The sequence below is a fragment of the Pieris napi genome, chromosome 11, assembly GCF_905475465.1.
Source record: "Pieris napi chromosome 11, ilPieNapi1.2, whole genome shotgun sequence".
Lineage (NCBI taxonomy): Eukaryota > Metazoa > Arthropoda > Insecta > Lepidoptera > Pieridae > Pieris > Pieris napi.
In genome coordinates this window covers 6,541,683-6,563,932 of record NC_062244.1, presented here as the reverse complement: position 1 = coordinate 6,563,932, position 22,250 = coordinate 6,541,683, and the positions used below count along the sequence as shown (strand labels likewise).

General features: G+C 32.6%; 2 protein-coding genes and 1 pseudogene across 2 annotated transcripts; all 3 read left to right on the top strand.

Moving 5' to 3' along the window:
• The window catches only part of LOC125054078, a 40,535-nt pseudogene extending 36,180 nt beyond the window's left edge, over positions 1-4,355 (top strand).
• Positions 4,356-5,964: 1,609 nt separating this feature from the next.
• On the top strand, positions 5,965-10,502 carry LOC125054077 (glutathione S-transferase 1-like). The gene is made up of 6 exons (XM_047655753.1): positions 5,965-6,076; positions 7,343-7,486; positions 7,717-7,832; positions 8,723-8,864; positions 9,510-9,700; positions 10,356-10,502. The coding sequence occupies exons 2-6, from the start codon at positions 7,358-7,360 to the stop codon at positions 10,483-10,485; spliced, it is 708 nt and encodes a 235-aa protein (XP_047511709.1). The 5' UTR covers positions 5,965-6,076; positions 7,343-7,357; the 3' UTR covers positions 10,486-10,502.
• A 3,475-nt stretch (positions 10,503-13,977) lies between these two features.
• LOC125053609 (glutathione S-transferase 1-like) lies at positions 13,978-18,785 on the top strand. The gene is made up of 6 exons (XM_047655036.1): positions 13,978-14,098; positions 15,291-15,446; positions 15,803-15,861; positions 16,809-16,950; positions 17,596-17,786; positions 18,374-18,785. Exons 2-6 carry the CDS (start codon positions 15,306-15,308, stop codon positions 18,486-18,488), a joined length of 648 nt encoding a protein of 215 aa, XP_047510992.1. The 5' UTR covers positions 13,978-14,098; positions 15,291-15,305; the 3' UTR covers positions 18,489-18,785.
• Positions 18,786-22,250: the final 3,465 nt, after the last annotated feature.

The window sequence follows — 22,250 nt, the reverse complement described above, 5'->3', positions numbered from 1 at the left end:
TTTGATGCAGATAATGATTGGGGCATCCACTCATTACTTTCAGTAAAACCTACGATACTGAGTACCTCCTTGAATCGATTTACGCATTTAAACTCAAGAACACACGTGAAAGATGGCAAAAAATAGTACTATTGCTAATCAGATACAAATGCCTAAAAACCTGACTTAACGCGTCTATGTTGAACCAGACAAATTTTCGTAGCAATCCGATCCCATATTATTTTCATTTCAAAATACTGTTTTTACGACTAGCAATTTGAACAAAACAACCTATCCAATATTGCAAACTGGCAATTACCTTGTGTAAGGAAATTACACGTTAGGCGCTAAATTTCATACCATTTAGTACAAATAACAAAAATTCTAGTAAAAATATTGACATGTGCCCGCCCAACCTATTATAAGTAATTTTCTTTATCAATATCGAAAAATTTAATGCTTGTCAAATACGTTTATCGCATATTTATAGAATCTCTTCATTCAGGTGCAACTTGCACATTCTTTGGTCTGCAATGGACAAGTCTAGCAAGTCAAGCCTGATACTCATATTTGACATTGAAGATACTATCGAACCCGTTGTCCTGTACACATGTATTAAATAACATAATTGTAAATCTAAACCATTCTCGAATTTACTTAAATCGGTCCAGCGGTTTAAGAGGAGTTTTACAAACATAAGATTTATATATGTTCGTATAAAGTAAATACTTTGCAAATAAAGTAACGTTTGTTATCTATTACCCATAACTTAAGCTATCATTGAACTATTATGTTTATTATTTTAAAATTTAAATAATGTGTTTAGGTAAAGACGCGGCGAAAGTTATACTAAGCTTTTTAAAAGCCTTGGGCCGAAAACGCTAAGCACATTTCTTTATACCTTCGCAAACAAAATACTGAACATGCTTACAAAGCTCGAAGATCCTTTACATCCTTTATTAGGTCCAACACTTAAAGGTTTAGGGGCTTGGGGTATGTGGCAAGCGGAAAGAGGCATAAAACAAGTCTTCTACAATATTGTCCACATTCTTGCGACCCTTTTCGTGATTAGCCAATTCGTCGAGCTGTGGTTTATTCGGTCTAAATTAGATTTGGCTTTACGAAATTTGTCTATATCGATGCTCAGTACCGTGTGCGTTGTTAAAGCTGGAACTTTCGTATATTGGCAGAACGATTGGAGGAATGTAATTAACTTCGTATCTTTGACGGAATTGAGTCAATCGAAAGACAAGTCAACGAAGCATATAAGCCGGGAATATAGGAAGTATTCGAGACTTGTGACGTATTTCTATTGGTCTTTAGTTGCCGCTACCGTTTTTACTGTGATTTTAGCACCGTTAGTGAGTTTTCTCTCGTCTCCGATGTATAGAGAACGAATAATTAATGGAAGTGCGCCGTATCCAGAGATAATGAGCTCCTGGGCTCCCTTTGATAAGTCGAGAGGACTAGGCTATTGGATAATGGTTATCGAGCATACATTGATCTGTTTCTATGGAGGCGGTATTGTTGCAACTTATGATTCTAATTCAGTTGCTTTGATGACGTTTTTTTCGGGTCAACTTGAGATTTTAAAAGTCAAATGTAGTATGATATTTGGAGACGGAATGAATGTTGTAAGCTATGAAGAAGCTGTGTCAAATATCAAGAAGTGTCATTATCATCATATCAATTTAGTGAAGTAAGTATATAATGATTTTCAATTAAGAGCGCCCTTTCCCGTCCGACGAACGGCAACGCGAGCATGGCCTTTTTGTAACAAGAGGTAAAGCGAAAAGAGATAGCATAGATAGATAGCGAGCCATTCATAAAAATGGCTAACAAGCAAGTGAGAACGCGATAACATTGAAAGAAAAATAGTGTGCGGAAATTTCATAAAAGTTGTTCCAATAAATACAATTACAATTTATGAGTACATTATAAACGCCCAAACTTTATATAAAATTTGTGCAAAAAGGCTGATTTTTGGTGGTTTGTACTGAATTTGTTTCTTAAAATTTTGATTTCGCGTTTTAATAGAAACCTAGATATAGTGGACAAAATGCCTATTAGTTCTTTTGAACTAATAGGCATTTTACAAAGATATATTTGTTACAACGCCATAATCAAGTACGAGCGTTTGTATGAAAAGATAGACGGGTTGGCCGTTCTTAATTGCATATTACTTATATGTGCACCAAATATATTTTGATACACTAAGTGAAAAACTTAACTTAATTTCAAATAACTTATAGTGCTAGACACCTAGTCCAGTTGTATTTAGTAATCCACGATTTTCTATTACGACAGTACTTTAACAAATTTAAATAATAGTTTCATTGTTGCAATTTCAATTCACAGGTATTCAAAATTATTGGACTCACTCCTATCTCCAGTAATGTTTCTATACGTCATCATTTGTTCACTTATGATTTGTGCGAGTGCAGTTCAATTAACAACGGTAAGTTATTATTTGGCAAAAAGCTTTCTGATTCTAAAAGGTAATGTAGATAAGAGCGGATGGTTTACTTTGCAAGGAAGACGAAGTACTGCAATGTGATGTTTTGATTTTATTTGGAAATGTATTTCTAAATCCTAGTCACTAGTTACTCTTCCCTATTGGCTAGAATTACAAGTTATAAGGATTGCTCAAGATGGTGAGGAGTATTGAGCGACGAGAATTACTCAAAGCGATGTTAAGCAACTAAGACAACAACAAAAATCAGCAGCGCTACAACCTCTTTAGGGCTGGGCCTCAGATTTCTGAATCTGATTCTTGATAATTTTTCAATCTAATAGGCAAGTAGGTGATCAGCCTCCAGTGCCTTACATACGCCGTCGACTTTTTGGGTCTAAGACATGTCTGTTTCCTCACGATGTTTTCCTTCACCACACCACACCTTCGCACATAGAAAGAAAGTCCATTAGTGCACAGCCGGGGATCGAAACTACGACCTCAGTTCGCTGAAGCCACTAGGCCAACACTGCTTTACGAATTAAGGCAACATCGCAAGTAATAAATACATTTTGTTTTTCAGGAAGGCACCACAACTGTACAACGAATATGGATTGCGGAATATTTAATGGCTTTGATTGCTCAGCTGTTTTTGTATTGCTGGCATAGCAATACTGTTTTATATAGAGTAAGTTCAATACTTAAGTCGGAAGTGAACATTTTTCAGTTTCACATTTACACATAAGCAATGTATTGGTATGGAAAGTATTGAAGGATAACTTGATTGCGAAGGGGCTGTTTTACGATCAGTAAAATCGACAAAGAAATGTATCGTCCAAACGACGTGCTCCAATTCTTTTTGAAAATTGTGAGGTTATTTTTCACATATTAAATCTGCGTCTTCGCGCATTTTTTAAAGTCGGAGGCTTATGACTGTAACAATATAAACGTTATCAGACAAGGGAATTTGCTGCATTTAATTGGATATTAAAATACGACTTTAATCTAATAGATAAAATTCTCGTGTCGCGGTGTTTGTAGTTAAACTCCTCCGAAACGGCTTGACAGATTCTCATGAAATTATGTGTGCATATTGGGTATGTCAGAGAATCGGACATCATCTATTTTTCAGTCCCCTAAATGTTAAGGGTAGTCCAGTCCACCCCTAATTTTTTTTTAATTTTGAGATAATTTATTTTTTAAATTACTAACTTCAGAGCCATCTATTATATTTTTAATGATTTACCTTAACGTGGAGAACTATTAAAGGCACCTTTATTATGAGATACTGTTTTGTTTTAGAGTTTGAAATTAGATGGCGGTGTTTACGAAAGTGCTTGGTGGTCTCATGGTGTGAAGATAAGACGAAGTGTTTTATTGCTTGGAGGGCAAATGAATAAAACAATCGTGTTTACCGCTGGTCCATTTACAAGACTAACACTTTCAACATTCGTCACGGTAAAATATGACGTAAAATTTGTTATTATATTTTTATCAAACATTTCGTAATATCATATTGACAGTTAATGTAGCTTCGATTTCTAGCGAAACAGCTTTAGAGTAAATAGGTACCGAAACCTGATCGGTTTAACAAATATTATTTTACCAACACAGTAATTTATTTTCTCTGTAGCCCATAAAAGAAGACTACCTCTACGGTCTACCCATCTCATACATGCACAGTTTTGAAAACCAAAAGAAAAGAAAGCATATTTTAAAATATTTAAATATATAATAAACAATATATTGGTGTCCTTCTTGGTAGATTTTTTTTATATTAGATAATTTTAATACTCTAAGTGCGTCTCCTAAAATACATTAATACTATTGAACGCACATATAAAAATATAACTCAAAATACTTGTTACAGATACTGAAAGGCTCCTACAGCTACTATACCCTATTAAACTCCAAAGAAGATTAATTAAAATACACTCACAGAATTGAAAATTATGTAGTACTTAACAGAATACTAATTTAGTTTTATTAAACCATAATTTTCTATTTTAGCGCCACCTACATTTAGTTATTGAAATTATAATGACATTCAGTTTTAAAACAGACCAGTTTCTTGTTATTTACCTAGATGGCACTGCACCCATTTAATTTAAAGGACAGAATTTATAGTTTAGTATTGTACAATAAAAATATTGTCGTAGTTTTAGTGTCTTTACTTTCTTACTAACTTTTATTACTTATATTAAAATGCCATCAGGAAGGATATAGTTTCCTCGGGTGAGTTTTCTAAGATCCTATCTTAGCCAGAAACCCATTTTTTTTAATATGACTAATGTTTTGTGTAGTATAAATAAATTTCGTTTCAAATTATTTATTTTTATTTTATTTATTTATCATATACATGATCTTAAATAGAAAGTAGTTGGTGTGGTGGAAACACAAACTGGACACAAAATATACGGGTAGAACCTACTAACCTTCTCTCCAAGCTGCAAGCACCTAGACAATTGACGATTCGACAGTAGTTTGTAATAATTTATTTCAAGAAAGTTTTATGTCACACGTTTACAACACGCAACATTTGGAAGAATAGAGGTATTGGTATCATAATATCCTAAATGAGATTGGTATAAGCCAGATTCTACGTATATAATACAGGCTCGGGAATGGTAAAGTATTTATGCTTTTGATATTATGTGTTTCTAGAACAGGAATCTTGACCCAAGTCCCATACCATGCGTCCTCCACGCAGTCCAGGCAAAAGAATATGAAAAAGAACGTGAAAGATCATCAGCCTCAAGCCTCTGCAAGGCTCTGTACCGAAACCCAAGTCGACAGATGCTGCTCCTTGCTGACCGCGATGCCCAGACAAGAGTTCCTAACTTTACCTTTACTAAGAGGCAGCGATTTACTGTCTTAGGTTTTGGTTTTAGTTAGTATCTTCGAAGCTTGTCCTATTTGAGTTACCTGGGGAATAAATGAGGTAACAACTTAAATACGACTATTAAAAAAACTAATGGATAATTGCGATAAAAAATATCTTGGAAATTACACACCTAATGATTAATGTATACAGTAAGTGCGTTTTCGATTAAAACTTAAATTTATTGCATTCACTAAAAGTGGAAATTATTGACTACGATGGGCCATTTTTTAAATATTGCCGATTCGAAATTTTCACTCCGAAATGAAAATGGCTTCCAATTTCACAAAAGTGTTTACGTCGTAAATAAAAGAATTGTATTGCTAACATGATGAATTACGTACACTTCATGAACCACTACTATTCAGTGATCAAAATAATTCGTTAAATTGAAGAGAGACCTAATAGAATTCTATTGATGTTCGCATACATTAATTGATATTTTTGTTAACCTAAAAGTTTCAGTCCGTTGAATGTGATTTATTAATTTTATTTCTAACATTCTGATAAACTTATACATATTTGAAATCGTTTTAAAAATGTCTAATAATAAACTTACATACAATATAGCTTATAAATTATTGCTATTTGATACGCATGACAGTGACCTGATGAAATGACTTGCATTTAGCTTAAAAAAACAGTAAAATCTCAATCTGTTCTAATCTACACGCTCTTTATAGTTTGTCATTATGATTATATCAAAAAATACGGGCGCCGGCGTTGACACTTGTTTAGTTTATTTACGGCTTTGTGACTAAGTGGTATGTATTTTGGAGTTATTACCATCGAATATGTATTACTGGTTGATGATGTTCAAAGTATTTAATTTAAATAAAAAAGTTTTAATAGTTCCTAATCACAGCGAATATTATTTTTAAAATATAATTTATTTTAATATACAGTTTAATACAATACTATTAATTATTATTATATATATATTTTTTTTTAAAATAATTAATTTAAAATAATTAATAGTATTGTATTAAACTCGAAACAAACGTTTAAGCAAATAATGTAATTATATGTAATAATTAATAGTTTTTTTTTAACTATTAATGATTACATATACATAATTACATTATTTTTTTAAATGTTCGTTTCGAGTTCAATAATCCTTGTCGAGACTATCTTGTCCTTTATTTAATAAAGGAGTTTTATTTAGATGATGTTTGTATTATTGAATATATATTGTAGAAACCCTCGCCAGGCAATCAATAATTGCAACTTAATGAGAGACATTAAATTATTGGCATATAAGAAATTGGGATTGTTCTTTTATATTCTTACGAAATATAAAAGATCAGTATAAAAATCAGTCAAGCCGACGTTTGTAGGTATACATTAAGAAAATTATTATTAAATAAATTATGTAGTGAAAGCTTATGAGCAGTAACATTTTCCCTCGACTGTCATTTGTCAAAGACGTGAAATCGGAAGTTCGTGTCGCCTCCAAACTAGACTAGAGATTTTCGTAATTGTCATGTACCTATAAATTCCGGAATATTATTTATTTAGATTATACTAAGTAAAAAAATACATTTAGTGTAGTTTAGTATCATGTTTTTAATTATTAGTCTCGTCATCAAATCTATATCTTTATATATATATAATTCTTCTGTGAGTGTGTATGTCACTGAACTTCTCTCAAACGACTGGACCGATTTTGATGAAATTTTTTGTGTGTGTTCAAGGGGATCTGGGAATGGTTTAGATTCACAAATCAGCCCGCCAGATGGCGCTGCAGTCGGTACTTTCATACTTTGCTTTACTAATTGCTTGAAATATCATGCAGGACAACGTCTGTCGGGTCCACTAGTAACTATGTATGCCAGTAACTTTGAGATCTAATAAAATATAACCTGTTGCTTATTTCAAATAAGTCGCTGCTTTGCGTGGAAATGCTAAAGAAAAGTAGAATTTATAATAGTCTTATAATAGATCTGATTATTATTAATTTATTTTAATCTCGACTATTTATGGTAATATAGCAATTGACAATTTTATTATGTGCTTATTGTATTTCTTAGATATAACTACCAAACATGGTCCTCACACTGTATAAATGCGACGTAAGCGCTCCTGCCAGGTCTGTCCTAATGGTGATCGAACACTTGAAGCTGCCAGTACAATTTGTTGACGTGAACTTCATGAAGGGAGAGCAATTTACAGAGTAATATTTTTAAATTATTTAAATAACTAACATAGATACGGATAATAAAGAGAAGAGGACTTAAGATAGTCCCGCGTTTTTTACCTGAAAATCATTATTTCACGATAAATGCTTAAGTTAAGTTTGAGACATTGAAATTATATGGTCATGATATTTTAAGATCTCCACAAGTCAAGGGGACATCATTCACACTAGAGATTTCGATTTATAAATAAAACCAAGTAATAAAAAAATATGAGCCAATGGTTCTTTTGTAAAATGGTATTAACATCTACTTCTTATATTCAGATCAATCCACAACACACTGTGCCTACATTGATAGATGATGACTTCATCCTTGGAGACAGGTAGATAGGCTTTTCTTTATTTGCATTACGATTAAAAATAGCTGATGTTTTTTATGAACGAACATTAAATATAATCATCCGTATTATAAGAAGCGGGCTGTAGATAGTATAATAGTCACGATGTTTTACACATAATGGTATATTAAGCTAAAACATCTCTTGTTTCTGCATAGAGGTCTTTTGTGTCCTTTTCAATGAATAATTCGAGAACAGTATGTTTAAATTACAAAGTTCTATAACTGGTTATTGTAATATAGCCATTGATTAAGTTTATGATTCCCATAAAATAATAGTTTGAAGAACAAAATGTTGAAAAATTATTTGCATTCAAAACTTTAAGATTGAATTCAGAAGCTCTCGAATAAACATAACCATAGTTTGGTCAAGTATGCGTATACGTTAACATCTTATTTCGACAGTTAAGTATCGACTTACCATACAATTTCCTACGAATTTTATTTGGATCATGCGTTTGTTCAGATTCAAAAACGCCTAACGAATTATATTGTTTTTGTCGATCGATACTTATCTGTTATTATTATTGTTCTTATCTGTTTGATTTTACGTATTGTTCGTGCTACTACCTCAGCTGTTTGAGATTGCGGCTATAAAATGAAAGTCATAGCAATCGTCTGTATTTGATTACCTTATGTCATATTTAGTCCAATGACATCGCGACATGATTTGTGTTTCCGTTTGGACTACAAACAAACGAAACGCGCCATCGTGTCGTCATTTGTTTTAAGTTCCTCCGAAGAACATTTTTTCGCCAGAGATATTTAGGACCTACTACGGCTCATAGAGTGCACGTTAACGTCCAATACATAATGATATGAAAAAGTCTAATTGATAGTATTTTTAGTTAAATTTAACATCTTCTTTAATTTCAGTCATGCTATTTCGATGTATTTAATAAACAAATACGCGAAGGATGACTCTCTCTACCCCACTGAACCTAAACAAAGAGCAATTGTAGACCAACGTCTGCACTTTGACAGTGGTATCTTGTTTCCAGTATTGAAATATGGTTTCGTAAGTATATAATAACTTAGTCATCATTAGTTCGACCGTTAGATTGATAAGATATTACGCTAACACGTACGTCACATATTTTGTATCAGTAAAAATCTTACAGTACCCCCAGTTGTTGCCGCGCAATACTAAAAAAAACATACAAATGTATTACCATGACTATTTCGCTTTATAACCTGTTGAAATAGTTTTGAAAAAGTAAAGATTGATTTTTCTAGGCACCACTATGTATGAAAATTGTTACAACTTCTATCATTCATTTTCGGAATGACTATTATTTTATTGATAAATAGGCCATAACCCTGGAAGAGTTAAAAAAGTCTACGCATGTAGTACTTGCATAAACCTAAGGAAATCTTATAATGTAAATAGTAACCTTACAGTAGATGTAGATAATATACAGTATATTATATTTTTAACTTTTATAACAATACTTATACTACATTTTAATTGTTTTGCATGCAGTGTAGTAATACGGTAGAGTTTATAGTTCTTTAATAGCAATATTAATATTCTTATTTTAGCTCACTGTTGTGTTTACCGTAATTATATCACGTTCTTGAAAATTTTTTAGCTATTTAAATTGTATATATATGGGTAATGTGGTGTAACCTTTTAAATAAATAAAGAACTGAATCACTCCAGAGTCAAGTTGTCTTCCAAGGGGGTAAAAAACTGACCGATGATGCAGTAGAAAAGATCATATCTGCGTACGAGCTCACAGACCAATTTGCAACCAAATCCTGGTTGGCAGGAGAACAGTTCACAGTTGCTGATATCTCCTGCGTGGCATGTATCAGCAGCTTGAACGAATTAATTCCTATTGATGCTAAGAAGTAAGTCAACATGAAGATTTATACTATGAAATAATGAACACTTGGTATATTTGTATAAAACAAAAACTCCGCGGCTTAGTTCCTATTTCTATGTTTAAAATAGTCGTCTAAGGGTGCGTACAGACTATGTAACATATTATATAACTTGTGTTTTATAACACGTCCACATTATGTAACCTTGTTATTCAACATTATAACATAAAACAATACTGTACACATTAGAATAACAATGCAATATAACAATGTTATATAACCATTTTAAATAACAAAAGAAAAACAAAAAAACGTAGATGCTGGGTTCGTCCTAGCATACATATCAATAACATGTTATTATAACATGTTTTATAACATTCAGTGTCCACATTATCTGAAACATGTTGTATAGCAATGTTGTATAACATGTTATGTTATATAGTCTATACGCACCTTAACTGTCATAGTTGCCGTAGCACTCTGAACGGTAACTACATTAAATAGTCATCCAGTCATACAAAATATACAATTATACATATTTTTATAATTTAAGGATACTTAATTAATAAAGAATCATTGGTTTGGCTGTTAATTATGCTGCTGCTCAGACTATAGACGTAATGTAAAACATCGAAATGAATCGGATAGTAATGCAACTTACTATAATTTTCTTTTTTTTCAGGTATCCTCACCTGTATGCCTGGTTGAAACGTTGTTCAGAGTTGGATATTTACAAGAAAAAGAATGCTCCTGGAAACAATGAATTGAGAGAAGTGTACAGAAGCAAAGTTGCACAAGAAATAATATTTTAAATAAATTATACCTATTATGTTTTTATTTCAAATTGATTATACCACAATTCTCTCACAAACAACGTGCACACGAACCTACCTATTTCCTGAAACAATTGTTTAGACAATTTCTTAAAATTAATTAAAATTAAAATTACACAGACACACACCCACACACATACACATAATTTACGCATACACACATACCCCATGTGGTTTCCTTATATGTGTATTCCTATAAGTATTGCAATAATGATTGTTTATTCTCACTAGACTTTTCTCTACTATATATTGTATTGTATAAGACCTTCTGTCGATCCGAAGTGGTGGAGGCCTAATGACCTGTAACACATGTAGGGGAGCGTGGGGCTTGTTGTAACAGGGGTAAATAGTAACAGACCTTTTTTAATAGGAATTTGAATTTTACCTAATCTTAAACTTATAACGTGCCACGCCACTTTACCACAGCCAGGGTCCCGCCAGGCGGTTCAGTGAGTGGGTGTGTGCAAACGCTTTATTGTTGACAGGTAACCTATAATTTTACTAACGTAAGTTTTTGGTTAGTTTCACTATTTTCGTATCTTTGAAGTTTTATGTATTTTATTTTATGCTAAAATATAACTATTTATGATGATGTATAACAGTTTTCAAGATTACTAAGTTGATTTAATAGTTATCGTGATAAATATTAAGAACTATATCAAGGGGCTAGTTGTAACAAAACCTCGGGGTTTGTTGTAACATGTTACAATTTGCCCCCAGATTGCTCTAAGTTACTGACGGCCAATGTTAATTTTTCCCCGGCTTAAATACTCAGAAATGTTCATTCGCGGTGGACCTCAAGATCGCATTGGAGCTGGTAATTCTTCAGGGTGGATGACTGATAAAGAATTTTTTATTTTTGTAGATCATTTTATCAAAGACGCGAAACCTACCAAGAAAGAGCCAGTTCTGTTACTGCTCGATAATCATGGCTCACATGTGAATATTGCAGTTGTCTAAAAAGCCAAAGAAAACAATGTTATCATGTTATAGTTTCCCTCCCATTGCTCCCACAATTTGCAACCTGTAGGAGATGTAAAAGTCTACGGCCCTTTTAAAAACTACGTGAACAGAGCACAGACTGCATGGATGTATAATAAGTGCATGTTGACATGATATAAGGTACTTATATCATGTCAACATGGCACTTTATATTTCAGTACAGAATAAGAAAGATAGTTAAAATCTTAAATCTTTAATTTGTTGATTATATTTTTTTTCCAGTTAACTATTTCATAAAAAAACACATTATAGAAATATCTAGTTAGTTTTTGTTATATACAAAGCAAAATGATCCAAGATGTGAAAAAATTAAACAATTGAAGGTGTCATTTTTGTTGTTACTCCTTGCCCCAGCAGATGTTACAACTAGCCCCAACCACGGGGTAAGTTGTAACACTTCCCTTTTTTCAAAAAAATAATAATTGTGAGATAGTTGCCTGTAGATTTGATAATATTTCGATTAGACTTCATAGATAAATAGTTAGAGTATCGATCAAAGTTTATTTAGTAGTAATTTAGCCAATACACTTCATGATATTCAATTATTTGTTAAAATTGTTACAACTAGCCCCACGCTCCCCTACTCTACTTACTCTACTTACCTTTAGCAGGCATCAGTCTCACAAAAACTAGCTTTTTTCCCTAAACAGAAGTAAGACAATTATTTATTTATAATAGTATATAACTGTCACTTGCTTATGTTCTAAGTTTTTGTAAGTTTTTGTGAGAAATAAATAATTTTATTAAAATTAAGTCGTATAATATTTTGTACCATACTTAAGATATTATTAAATGGAAGTTTAATGAAGTACAAGGACAGGCATTGTTTAATCACCCATGAGCATCAAAGAATATCTAATAGGTTGGAAAATGATATTATATATTATAATATTATAATAAGAAACGGTACCTCCGTGTTTGAAATTTTAAAATATTTCACCAAGTGAAGTGATGTAATTATATCAAACAAAGCCTTGATATTTATATGTACATAACAATATTCTGAGCGTGTGTTATTTAACTTGTAAATGATGGACCGATTTTGATGAAATTTTTTGTGTGTTGGAGTGGAATTCTTTAGTGAAACTTCCTTAGGCGCATGAGGGTAAATTTTTACGGATGAAAAGCAATAAGTGTCACGAAGATGTGCAGCGTGTTTGTCGAAAAAAAGGGAGTGAGCGATTGAGACCGATTGAGAGAGAGTGAGAAGGGCGAATTACGTTATTTTTAAAATTAAAATACCGTAAAGAGAATTTATGAAATAATTTTATATTTTATGCAAAATTATTTTTTGAAATCATAAATGACGAATTGTAAATAAAAATGAAACGTATTTTTACTATCGAAGAAATAAGTTTAAAAAAAAATTATAATTGGTATTAATTTTCGACACTACTCTATTTTAATGACAGTTAAATTCATTAAATGAATGATCTATGACAAGACTTATAAAAAATTGGTTTTCCAAAGAAGTTTCACTTCTGACATGTGTACTTTGTACGCACGCACTTTTTTTGTATTTAAGCCTTGTTACAGGACAACGTCTGTTAGGTCCGCTACTTTATTTATAAATGTGCATTATAATTCCCTCGTAGGGCAAATCAAACTAGCTTAGGTACTTCACCACACTTAGGCTTAGGTACACATTCCCCCCTGACCTGAACAAATTGTTGCTCTTTTTTCAAATGCGTTTTCCTGACGCTATCCGGGCTGTTCTAAAGTCCGTAAGCGCAGATTGTCTGCGCTCGCCGTCACCTTGACCGACTTCGCCACGTAAGGCGAAGAAAAATGCGAAGGCATTGCGTAAAATTCATAAAGATAAACCTATTTCAACCACTCGCTCTCGCTCGCGCTCACGCTTACCACTTCCTAAAGTGCCAAGCGGGAGCGATGACGAGACGGGAAAACCAGTTCTTCCATCGTCGTAGACCCAGTCTGCTCTGGCTGAAACGGTCGACAAATCGTCATCGCAGTCTTATTCCGAATCTGAGGGATTCGGCCGGAAGAAAAAACATTCGGCTAGCGGTGGTACTCTCGCCAAAAGGCCAAGCCAAAACACAAATCGCCAAAGAGCGGCCTAAGCCTCATCTCAACTCAAACAACTTAAAAGCCAAGAAAAGGCAAAGGAAAATTAAAATCAGATTAGGGTAAAAAGCCGCCTTCACCGGGGCAAGGCGTGGACCTTTAGTTCGTACTTCGCTCACTCCAGTTTGCTTCCGTACTACCCTTCATTGATGCTTCATGCGATTGTATCAGCGAGGTATGAATGTGAACATCTGTTAAGCACCCGACATTTCTGCTTAACCCCAACCACATGATGATTTTTAATAATTTTCTTATCTTTGAAATCGTTTTAAAAAACGTTCAAAGTTCGTTCTAATAATAAACTCAACTCAACTCAAGTACAAAAAATCATAAATGATTGCAATTTAAAACATTATGTCACCTGTGATAAATGACTTGCCTTTATAACCAGTTAAATCATAATCTACATGTCCTTGGTTTATAGTTTGTCATGATGATTAAATCTGTTATATGAATTGCCATCGCAGACACAAGTTTAGTTTGTTCACGGCTTTTTGACTAAGTGGTATGTATTTTTGTGTTATTTGTAACATAAAACATTTGTTACTGATTGACGAAGTTAATTATTTTAAATTTAAATAAATAGTTTTAATATTTGTAAAGCACATCAAATTGTTCTTAGTCAAATATATTTACTTTTAATACGCAAGCTATATAAATATATGTTCAAAATGTTATCTTAGTTATCATAGTATTATTACATCACATTCACAATCAGAAATGAAATCGTAATAATTTGTACAATTGTGTGATAACTACGTACTTTCATTCCATTTTTATTATTTTAACTTTATTATGTTTTACCTATTAAAACATTATTAACATAAATGTTCGTCTAGTTAGTTTAACAATCGTGTTCGAGATTATCTAGTCATTTATGTAATAAAGGAGTTTTATTTAGATAATGTTCGTATTTTATCGATCTCATGGAACGTTCCATTGCGCCAAGGCCAGGCCAGGCATTGAACAATTGCAACAAAAACTTTATGAGATATATTGAACTAATTGGTATATAAGAAATAACATCTTGTGGGATTGTCCTTTTATATACATACTTTAAAAAAAATACTCAATGCATTAACCTACAAATCAAGCCGACTGTATGTAGGTACCCATTTAGAGAAATAATATTATATGCATAATGTAGTAAAAGCATATGAAAAGTAAGATTTCCCTCGACTGTCATTTCTTAAGTCTTTGAAAAATGACAGTCGATTTGTTACGTCTTTGAAAAAGACGTAAAATCGGAAGTTCATGTCGACTGTCTCTGATAGGACTAGAGTTTTTCGTTAGAGGTGATTAGGGTGATTAAATAAGTGATATACATTAAATGGTACAGTTTATTATAATTTTCTTAATTGTTAGTAAGTCAGCAAATATATACAGGTCAATATTAGTATATAAGGTCAGTAACTTTAATCTATCTTTAATCAATCTAATAAAATGTAACAATCAAATCTATAACCTATTGCTTATTTACAAAAAGTCGCAAATGCTAAAGAAAAGTATTATATTCTTATGTGAAAATGAAAAAAAATTAAAATGTTTATTGTATCACAAATTTTACATTAAATACATGAGTTGAGACAGCCCCCGTAAGTAGTCAGAGACACTTGTGTTGGGAAAGTGTGACTGTTTATGGTAGATAATAATATTCCAATAAACAATTTTATAATGAGCTTATTGTGTATCCATAGATAAAACTACCAAACATGGTCCTCACACTGTATAAATACGACCTGAGCCCTCCTGTCAGGGCTGTCCTGATGCTGATCGAACACTTGAAGCTGCCAGTACAATTTGTTGACGTGAACTTCATGAAGGGAGAGCAACTTACAGAGGAGTATAAGAAAGTAATATTATTAAATTATTTAAATAACTAACAAAGACTTCTACGGATTATAAAGAAAAGAGGACTAAAGATAGTCCCTCGTTTATGACCTGGTAACCATGTTTTCTATAAAATGTTGCAATATCGAGCCATGAAAAAATTATCCTTATTTTACGATAAATGCTTAATTTATGTTTGAGACATTGCAATTATATGGTCATGATATTTTTTTATTAATAATTCATTTTAAGATCTCCACTAGTCAAGACGACATTATTCACGCTACGGATTGCGATTTATTAATAAAGCCAAATAAAAAAAATGTGAGCCAAAGGTTCTTTTGTAAAATTAGTTTTAACATCTACTTCTTATATTCAGATCAATCCACAACACACGGTGCCAACGTTGATAGATGACGATTTCATCCTTGGAGACAGGTAGATAGATTAAATATAATAATAATAGTCCGTGTTATAAAATGCGGACTGTAGATAGTAGTAGTAGATTTAGTTAAGATTTTAAAAAATTATGATGACCATGAAGACAAACGCGGTAGTAGATAGTATCTGTAGTTTCAAAATAAGGCCGAATCATTTTGATGTTTTTTACATTTGAAACTTAGAATATAATATTTAGAGCCCTATATATTGTTAAAAACAGAGGAAGGATATATGCATATAATTAAAAAAAACAAACTTAGCTTAACAATATATCCTTATTTTAAACAAAATTTGCAGTTCATTGAAAACGCCCGGACATCATCATAAAAAGCAATTACGATAAATTAGTTAACAAAAATATGTTGCATAAGGCTAAAACATCTCATGTTTATGCATAGGGGGATTTTATGCCCGTTTCAATGAATAAATAATTTTGAACAGTATGTTTGGATTACTAACTTTTTATTTCTTCTTTGCCATCTTGATTATGTTTATGTAAACGATACTAGAATTATTTTAAAACATAACCATGGATTGGTCAAGTATGCGTTGACGTCAATACGTTAATTTCAGATTTTGACAGTTCAGAAGTATCGACTTCCCATATATGATCATTCGAAAATACATGATCGTTCGTCTAGTTCCAAAAAAGCCTTTGTTTATACGAAATCAAAATGTATCACTATCGTTAGTGGCTCGAGTCGAACGTATTGTTCGTGCTAAAGCCTCAGCCGTTGACTGAGACTGTAAAATGAAAGACGAAGCAATGGTCTTCGTTTTATTATCTTATATCATACTTAGTCCAATCACAGTGCGACATGATTTGTCGTTCCGTTTGGCCAATCACAAACAAACGAAACGAGCCATTTGTTTTACGTTCATTCTTCTAACATCATTGTTTAATACAGTGCCTAATTTAACATGTATATTTTGTTTCATTTCAGTCATGCTATTTCGTTGTATTTAATAAACAAATATGCGAAGGATGACTCTCTCTACCCCACTGACCCTAAACTAAGAGCCATTGTTGACCAACGACTGCACTTCGACAGTGGTATCTTGTTTCCAGTAGCCAAATATGGTTTCGTAAGTAAAAATTACTTCATCATCACGTCAAATATTTTGTATGAAAATGCTTACAGCGCTCCCAGTTGTTAACGCGAATTATTAAAATTGTTCATACAAGTGTATTACGACTACTTCGCTTTATTACCTGTTGAAATGTGTTTGAAACGAGTAATTTTTCAATTTGCTACTATTGCATATATTTTATTAGTTGACTTCAATATTTATTTTTTTATGTGAAAGGAGGCAAACGAGCAGGAGGTTTATGATGAATGATACCGCCGCTCATGGACAGTCACATTGCCAGAAGGCTCGCAAGTGCGTTGCCGGCCTTTTCAGAATTAATACGTTCTTTTCTTGAGGGACCCTAAGTTGAATTAGTTTGGAAATACTTCCTCCTGTGGAACCATCATTATATTATCATATCTTCTCAAAGATTTTTTAGTTTTGAAATGATAATATACAGTATATATTTTTACTTTTGTGTCAACACTTATACTGCATTTCAATTGTTTTGCATGCAGTGTAGTAATACGGTAGAGTTTATACTGTTCTTTAATACCAATACGGTAATTATATCAGATTCTTAAACATTTTTTTAGATATTTAAATTGTATTTCAGGCTAATTTTACCTTTTAACTATATAAAAAACTAAATCTCTCCAGGGTCAAGTTGTCTTCCAAGGGCGTAAAAAAATGACCGATGATGCAGTAGAAAAGATCATATCTGCGTACGAGTTTGCAGAGCAATTTGCAACCAAAACCTGGTTGGCAGGAGAACAGTTCACAATTGCCGATATCTGCTGCGTGGCAACTATTAGTAGCTTAAACAATTTAGTTCCTATTGATGCTCAGAAGTAAGTTAACATGAATATTCTAGTATGAATCCGAAAAGATCTTTCAGTTGTAAAACACACCCACAAAAATTCCAATTTAAAAAAATCTTATTTGGTACAGGATAAAAACTCTTTCGCGGCTTAGTTCTATATTCAAAAAAGTCATCTAACTGTCATAGTTAGCGTAGTACTCTGAACGGCGACTATATATATATATATATTTATAATGCAACATTAAGAATACTAAGGGTCTGTTTCACAATGTACTGATAAGTTCTACATAAGTTCCAAATTAGCTATTTATTACTTATTGGTAGGATAAACACTATTGTTGCATTTTACGACTGTCAGATAGCGCTATTCGTCACATAAAGTCCATCATAAGTAATGAGTCCGATGAAGTGTCAAATAGCACAATTTATCTTCCAAATAATTTATGTAATGCATAGCTATTTGGTACTTTATCCATACATTGTGAAACAGACCCTTAATGAATAAAAAATTATTAGTTTTTCTGTATTATGCTGACTGCTAAGACTACAGACGTAACGTAAAATCAAGGTCAAACTGAATCTGATAGATATATATTTCTTTTTTCTTTTTTTCAGGTACCCTCGCCTGTATGCCTGGTTAGAACGTTGTTCAGAGTTGGATATTTACAAGAAAAAGAATGCTCCCGGAAACAAAGAAATCGGAGAAATATTCAAAAGCAAATTAGCATAAGAAAACTTAAAAGTTTAACTGTAAAAAAACGTAAACACATTGTATTATGTTTAACGTTTTTCTTAAAAACTACAACCACCTTTATTATAGGGGTATATACAATAAAGGTAGGTGTATGTATTGGTAGAATTGGGGAACTCTATCACAAACAACGTACAAACGAACCTTCTCCTTTTCCAAAACAATTATTAAGACAATTCGATCAGTCTAACTATCGCCCAATAGCTCTAACCTCCCTGCCTTGCGATTCTGTAACTCACTTTTCGAACTCACACAGCGGTTTTCACAGCGGCGGTTGCGCTCAAATCAGTCGTGAAGCAGTAATTTACGATTTGGCATTCTGATAAACAGTAAACTACAAGCTCCCTCCTTAACTGCTGTGAGAGTTCGAAAAGTGAGTTACAGAATCGCAAGGCTGTTCTCCATAATTATGGAAACCATTATTAACGGCCAGTTCCTGAGATATTCTTTTGTCGGGTCGCTCAGCAGATGACTTTCTCGTGTATCATACACATCGTAAAAGCGCTATAAAGCGCTTATCTCAAAACTTCTAGCCTATGGGCTCCTGGAAAAATTATGGCACTGGATCTCCTGCTTCAATTGGCCGGGAAATCCAAGTAGACACAAGTTTACGCGTTTTCCGCTAAAAAAACACACACTCTGTTACTAATACTCTCTTCGAAGACACTCTCCTTCAAGCCTCAGCTAGCATCGAAACGGGCCATACTTCTCTGGGCAACCGCTTGCAACATTATAAAGCGCAAATTCAGCTTCACATGGAGTATTGTTCTCACCTCTCGGTGGAAGCTCCCCAGTTCCAGCTCATTCCGTAAAGTATTCAACGACAGCTCAGCATCTTCAACCGCATTTACTAGGTAGACTATTTAGAGGAGTTGTTTGGGTTGCAGCTGAGTTTCATGATCGGGTGTGTCAAGGTAGAATGCGAAATTCTACCCGTATCACCTCAACGTCCGTCATTCCACAGCTGAAGGTTTTTAAGCCAGTATTTGCCACCCTCCATGACTATGTACTGCATATTTAAACAAATTCTTAAATGACCGGCAACGCACTCGCGAGCCCTCTGTCATTGTACTTCCTATTCGGGATAAAAACAATATTATTGATATATTATAGTCTAATCATATAAGCTACGTAGACTTTAAGTAAAACAATAAAGTATTGATATTTCAATGAAGCATGAGCATAGTTGACAGAGATATATTTATAAATGAACCATAAAACTATATCGACCGAAATAAACAACTGCAATATTAAATTCGTTTTTTTTATTATGCCTGCATACTCAAGTAAGAGCAGCCGTGTTACTTAAAAGTAGCACAGTGTGAGAATTCAGGTATCTACCAACTTATATTGAAGCCACAATATTTCATGCATATGGACTAAATGTGTTGGAATTTTCTTCTCATGTTTATTAAATCATTCGAACAAGTAGATAATCAGTACGTAAACAAACCATCTCATCCAATTTGTATATTAAGACGGTTTTCTCATAATATTGTCATTCACAATCAAAATTCACCCGGTATTAGCACGACTAATACATACTGGATATAGGGAATCCTTTATAAATACAGAATGGTCTAAGGAAATAAATCTATAATAAAATAGGTAAGTATAGTAAGCAAAGATAAATCTTTGAAGACTGAAATAAGAAAAAAGCTGCACCTAGATTAAATAATGCTTTCTCTGCGCTGTTAATTTATTGTCCCTGTGAAATAAAATAAAATATTTTTTTCAGTAATCATATTCATTTAATTAAAAAGATTGAATCAATGTCTCTGCTACTCGCTGTTATGCCTTTGTATTTTATTTAAACTTCTTATAATTTAATTATATTAAAAAAAGTGCGATGTGCTATGTATATTATGGTATTTTTTTGGTAATTATGTTTGAAACAGCATCATATTATGCTTGAAAATTCATTTAATTAAAAAGATTGAATCAATGTCTCTGCTACTCGCTGTTATGCCTTTGTATTTTATTTAAACTTCTTATAATTTAATTATATTAAATAAAGTGCAATGTGCTATGAATATTATGCAATTTTTTTGGTAATTATGTTTGAAACAGCATCATATTATGCTTGAATATTATTTGTACATTGTCTTAAAAATTATCTCTATGAGACGAACTAAAACTGTCTAACTGATTTTAATAATCTGGCCGCGTGGTGAGAACCTGTATGTTGTAGTAGAGGAAGGAACAAAGTCGTGTTAGTTACACCATTTAAAACTCAAGATCGGCTGGACCAATGTTAGTTATCTCCAAATAGCAGAATAAGTAATAAAATATCGGAAAAGTTATCGAATAACAATAAATAAATCAATTAATTTTACGAATGTAAACACCATGTGGTGCCATCTGTTGGCAAAATTACGCACCATTTTATATCGAATTCGTATCAGTTCAAGAAATTCCGATCTTGAAGTGATTGAGGAGATGCATAACCAGGCTTTGATCTTGATGGAATGTGTTACCTCATCAAAATATGTTGTATATCAGAAAGTGCGTTAACATGCTGTATCGCAATATTGGCGCTAGAGAGAAGAGGCCTAATGTGTAAAACTGCCATTCTTCTTTCGCACTGTATTTTCAAAAAAAAGGTATTTTAATGTTATTCATAATATACCTTAATGAATTCCTAAATTAAGTTTAACTAAAGTTAACACGATATTATTAGACTGTTAGACGGAACGAAGTTAGACACTAATAAAACATGCCCTCGGATCAATTACCCTTGTTATTTTTTGTAAGCTGCTGCTGCTGTTTTGGGTGCTGTTCTGTAATTTTATTATTGGATCGTATGAAGTGGATTTAAATTACCGTATATAATGGTGAATATGTAATACATAATGTACGTCGGAGCAATGGCGCTGGTATCAACTGCTATTGTCATTATATGTCACAGAGCTCGTAAATTAACGTCTAATCAGTCACTTTATAACTGGTAATACTTGTAGAGTCTGTCTAATGAAAGAAGTAACGAAACCTAATACGATACTTGATTTTATTTTATTATTTTTTACATTGATAGTAACGTATTTAGTCTTTTACTATTGATACTTAAAATGATTACCATTGCATGGAAAACTAAACTAACACAACTTTATTCGGAATAATCGAAATCAGAATCCAAAAAATCAATATGCATAGATTCATCAGAGTCATTGCTGTTATCACTGTCCCTCACATTGATTATGAAACTTTCTAAATGTTTAGGCTATTATACCTGTTGACTATTCGGAAAAAATATATCATAGAAATAAAATGAGTAATTGCATGAAGTATCAAGGCAATAAATCATACTAACCTAACAAATTCAATGACATTCTGTGTTGCCATCCGAAAGTTTTCAAATAATTCAATTATCTTCTTTCATTAGCCAGACTTTAGTTTATTAGATTTGCTAATAATAATAGATCTAAAAATAACGACTATTTGATAGTCTAGTAATTTCAGAGTCATTAATATTAATGTCGAAGCAATGGCGTATGTGTCAGCTGCCATTCATGTCAATATAATTTTTATAATATCAAAGTCAAATTATTTCAAAACCGTTAATTCTGGTGGTTTATTTGATTTGACAATGTTGCTAGATCTACCAATTAACAGACCACTATTAGTCTGTAGAATTAGTAATTTCAAAGTCATTATTATTAATGTAGGAGCGGATTATTAGTGTCAGCTGCCATTTTCATTATACATACTTTAATAACCTCCAAGACAAATTAAATGAATCCC